We start from the raw sequence: 3,747 nt of genomic DNA, 5'->3' as shown, positions 1-3,747 counted from the left end.
AATACAAATCCACAATTTAAAAGTCCAAAGACTTCACAACAGAGGGTGAGCTGATCGACCCATTGGCTTATCAAAGGGTAAATCGCGTTTTTGAAAGGAGATTGAAGATGTTTTGTTTTGGCGTAGGGAGGGTTTGCTTTGCCCTCCCCCCCCCCCCCCACACACACTCTGGGGTTAGACAGTGAAGTACACTCAGAGAAAATATTAGGAGCCTCCTTTTTTTCATTTTATTGCCGTCATAACTTTTGCCCTGAAGTAAAATCTTTCACTTTACATGAGTAGGAGATAAGTAGGGAAAGGAAAGTCAAGTATCTCAGTTGTTAGGCTGATTACAACAAAACCGACTTAGAAGTCAGGGTTTGTAACGCGGCAGGAGAGCTGTTTCGATGCCCTGGAAGGAGAAAGCCGGTTCCAACAGCGACTCTTGGGAATGCGCTCTCCGCCCCCCCTACCGTGCTTACTTAAGCTAATGGAAGATCTTGCCTTTCAGTAGCCGCTGCACTGGGATACCAGACAAACAGCTCCCCTCGACCCCTGGCAGACAGGGCCCCTCTTCAGGACATCATTAAAAGCACATGCACTTGTTTCACACCCATTGGCAGCCTCGGGTGGCAAGATTCAGGACTTCTACTCTGAAGCCAAGGAGAAGCCAGAGTGGTGGAAAACATCCTCGCTTTGAAAATCCAAAGCTAAATTAAAGAGCTACATGAGATAAGGAGCCTGAAGAATATTAGTTGGCTGCGGGGGTGAGGAGAGACACAAAAAGCACAGCAGGTAAGAGGCTGGGGGTTGTTGCCAAACTGTCCCAGGTGGCGCATCGAAAAGGATCTCAGAATTGGAGGCCTATCCCTTTGAGACTTCCATGCGTGTTCAAGCTTGTCTTCTTCCATCAGTTTCGAGAGGACGACATTGTCCGAGCCTTCCCTATCGGTGCCACTAATCCTGTTATCAGCTTGGTTATAAATATTAATTCCCCTGGCCCTTCGGTGATGGTGCCGCATCAGATTCAGAGCTGTTAGGAGTCTCGCCCCTCCCTGCGAGAAACCGATGCGAGGCAGGGCCAAGTCGATGCGATGGCGGCCTATCCGGAGAGGTGCGTGGACGCCACTGTACTGGACTTCGTCGCAGACCTGTCCTTGGCCTCCCCTGGGCACCCTCTCCTCTGCGACTTCGCACCCGGGGTTCCCTTTGGGGACCGGGACCTTGTGCTCCGAGAGGGAAGCCGCGGGAGGCTGGTACGCTTTGAGGAGGAGGATCCAGAAGAGGAGGGTGAAGTAGACGAGGGGGAGGAGGAGGAGGAGGAGGAGGAGGAGGAGGAGGAAGAGGAGCATGGGAGAAGCGCCTCCCCGCTGGGCCGTCCCAAGAGGAAAAGGGTGATCACCTATGCTCAGCGCCAGGCAGCCAACATCCGCGAGAGGAAGAGGATGTTCAACCTCAATGAGGCCTTCGACCAGCTGCGAAGAAAGGTGCCCACTTTTGCTTACGAGAAGAGGCTGTCCCGAATCGAGACCCTACGCCTGGCCATCGTCTACATTTCCTTCATGACCGAGCTCTTGGAGAGCTGCGAAAAGAAGGAAACCGGCTGAGCCGGAGTGGGATGGAGGGGTCTGTCCCCTCTTCCTGGGCGCGCGCGGGCTTGGGGTGCTTCGGGATCCGGCAGGGTGCGGCCGAAATGCCAGGAGGGACTCTTCAAGACAGAATGTCTGGCCTTCTGGAGTTTGGTTGGAGTTGCGAAATCCCCACAGCCCTCGAGAAGAGTGGCAGCCGTAGAGTTAATATACACGCGAACGCTCTTCATGGAGTCTGGGGCAGGGGCGGGCGCGGCACCTTAGGAGTTAGAACGCGCTGGGCTGTCGACGCGAGCGCCCAGAAACAGCTTCTGCCGGCCTGTTGGGTGAGGAGCTAATCCTCTCCCCAAACTGCAGACTTCAGGGGCTTCTGTAGAGTCCAAAATCTTCTCTTTTCCTTAAAAAGAAAAAAAAGAAGAAAAGAAATAGACGTTCTTACCTTTTTTTTTTTTTTTTTAAGTCAGTGCTGCCCAATCTCGGGCAGGCGCTCCGGCCCTGCCCGCGCCCTTAGTTGGGGGGGGGGGGGGGGGTCCTGCGACAGAAACATTTGCAAGGGGTGAGGGGTCTTCTGAGAGGCCAAGGGACTCCGGAACTCTGGTCTGGTCCTCTTTGGCTTGTCTAGAGACAGAAGGAAGGAAATGAAGGAAGGGGAGTCCAGGGGACAGGCGACCTCTGAGGAGGGACATCATTCTCCCCTCTTTTCCCCTTAACTCGCAGAACCGGAAACCTTGTTCGGGTCGCTCCAGGACACCGACGCTTGAACCCGGAGGTGGACTGGGGTTGCTCGGGCTCAAGCGTCGGGGATGCTCCTGGGCTTGCCGGGATGTTAGGCTCTCGGAACTTTGGCCGCCAAGCGGGGCTTCCCCCCTGCGCTTCCGGGAGAATGACCTGGTCTTCCCAGGCGCAGCGCAGTTTGAGCGCGCACTTTAAAATTTTTAGCTGTAGGTAGAGAAGATACCTTTCTTTGTAGCCGCATCTAGGAACAGGAAAAGCAAAAACTCAAAGGAGGAGACGCATTCTTCCACTTTGGAATGGAGTGTGTGTGATGGAGATGAGGTTGAAGCAGAACCTAGGCGAGGGCCCCCACCTCCGGTTTGGATCCTCTGCCATTCCACGGTTTTTCCTTCTGGGCGACCTGCTAACACCTGAACTGGGGTTCTTCAGATAGGAATAAGTAAGTGAGGAGAAACCTGAGTGAACAAGCCCCGCCTAACCGTAAATTCAGAAATTCTAAAGGATAAAGCCCAATACTTTATTTTGCCACTTCATGTCACTCACGTTTGAGCACACACATACAATATACATAACACACAATTCTCCCTATTATACTTTTAGGAATATAATTCATTTTTATTAATAAGTACTTTATATTCATCCTAGAAAGTTTGGAAAACAAGTCAAAAAAAGAAATGAAATTTAAATCACTCATTACCATAGTTAGCATTTTTATTTCCTTCTACCTTTTTTTTCTGTACAGATATAAATTAAATATGCTTAACAAATTTGAGATACTTTTAGATATTGATCTTTTTCCATTCAGCAATATAGAATGAGCACTTTTCCCTGGCTTTAAATATTATTCAAACATAATTTTGATTACTGTATATTACTGTTGTAACGATGTATCACAATTTAGTGCCAGTTCTTTACAAGTAGATAGCTAAGATACTTCCTTTTTAAAAAAATAAACGATGATGCAAAGAGCATTCTTCTAAATGTCTCCTCTGCCTGTGATAATTTCCTGGTATTAGATAACTAGAAGTAAAATTTCTTCATCAAATGAACATTTAAGTTTGTGGCTACAAATGGCAGGATTGTCTTTCAGGTGGGGTCTGCCAGTCCACACTCCCATCCACCAGCATTGCAGGGATTTGCTTTGTCTCTCAGGTGTCTTTATTTAAAACTTTTCCTAGTTTTTCTATCTATAGGAACTGAATTAGTTCTGAAATGACTACCCTACCAAAGATGATTTCCTATTTTGATTGTGTCATTTCACCATATTTCTTCCACCTCTACCATACCATCAGTATAACGGTAAAAGGAAAAAAATGTAACAAGATAAAAAAAAAAAAAAACACAGCAAAACAGGGAGTGTATTTTTTTTTTATTATTCTCTAGTGCCTTTAATAAAATGAACTGAAATTTGGACAATGACCTCTATATCAGTTTTATAAAGTAA

General features: G+C 48.0%; 1 protein-coding gene across 1 annotated transcript; it reads left to right on the top strand.

The window, feature by feature from the left end:
• Positions 1-1,073: 1,073 nt before the first annotated feature.
• FERD3L (Fer3 like bHLH transcription factor) lies at positions 1,074-1,586 on the top strand. The gene has a single exon (XM_021689789.2). The coding sequence runs from the start codon at positions 1,074-1,076 to the stop codon at positions 1,584-1,586; it is 513 nt and encodes a 170-aa protein (XP_021545464.1).
• The last annotated feature ends 2,161 nt before the right edge of the window (positions 1,587-3,747 follow it).

This window comes from Neomonachus schauinslandi, chromosome 12 (genome assembly GCF_002201575.2).
Source record: "Neomonachus schauinslandi chromosome 12, ASM220157v2, whole genome shotgun sequence".
In the NCBI taxonomy this organism is placed as follows: Eukaryota; Metazoa; Chordata; class Mammalia; order Carnivora; family Phocidae; genus Neomonachus; species Neomonachus schauinslandi.
Note: the sequence above shows the minus strand (reverse complement) of the source record. Positions and strands in the feature narration are given on the sequence as shown.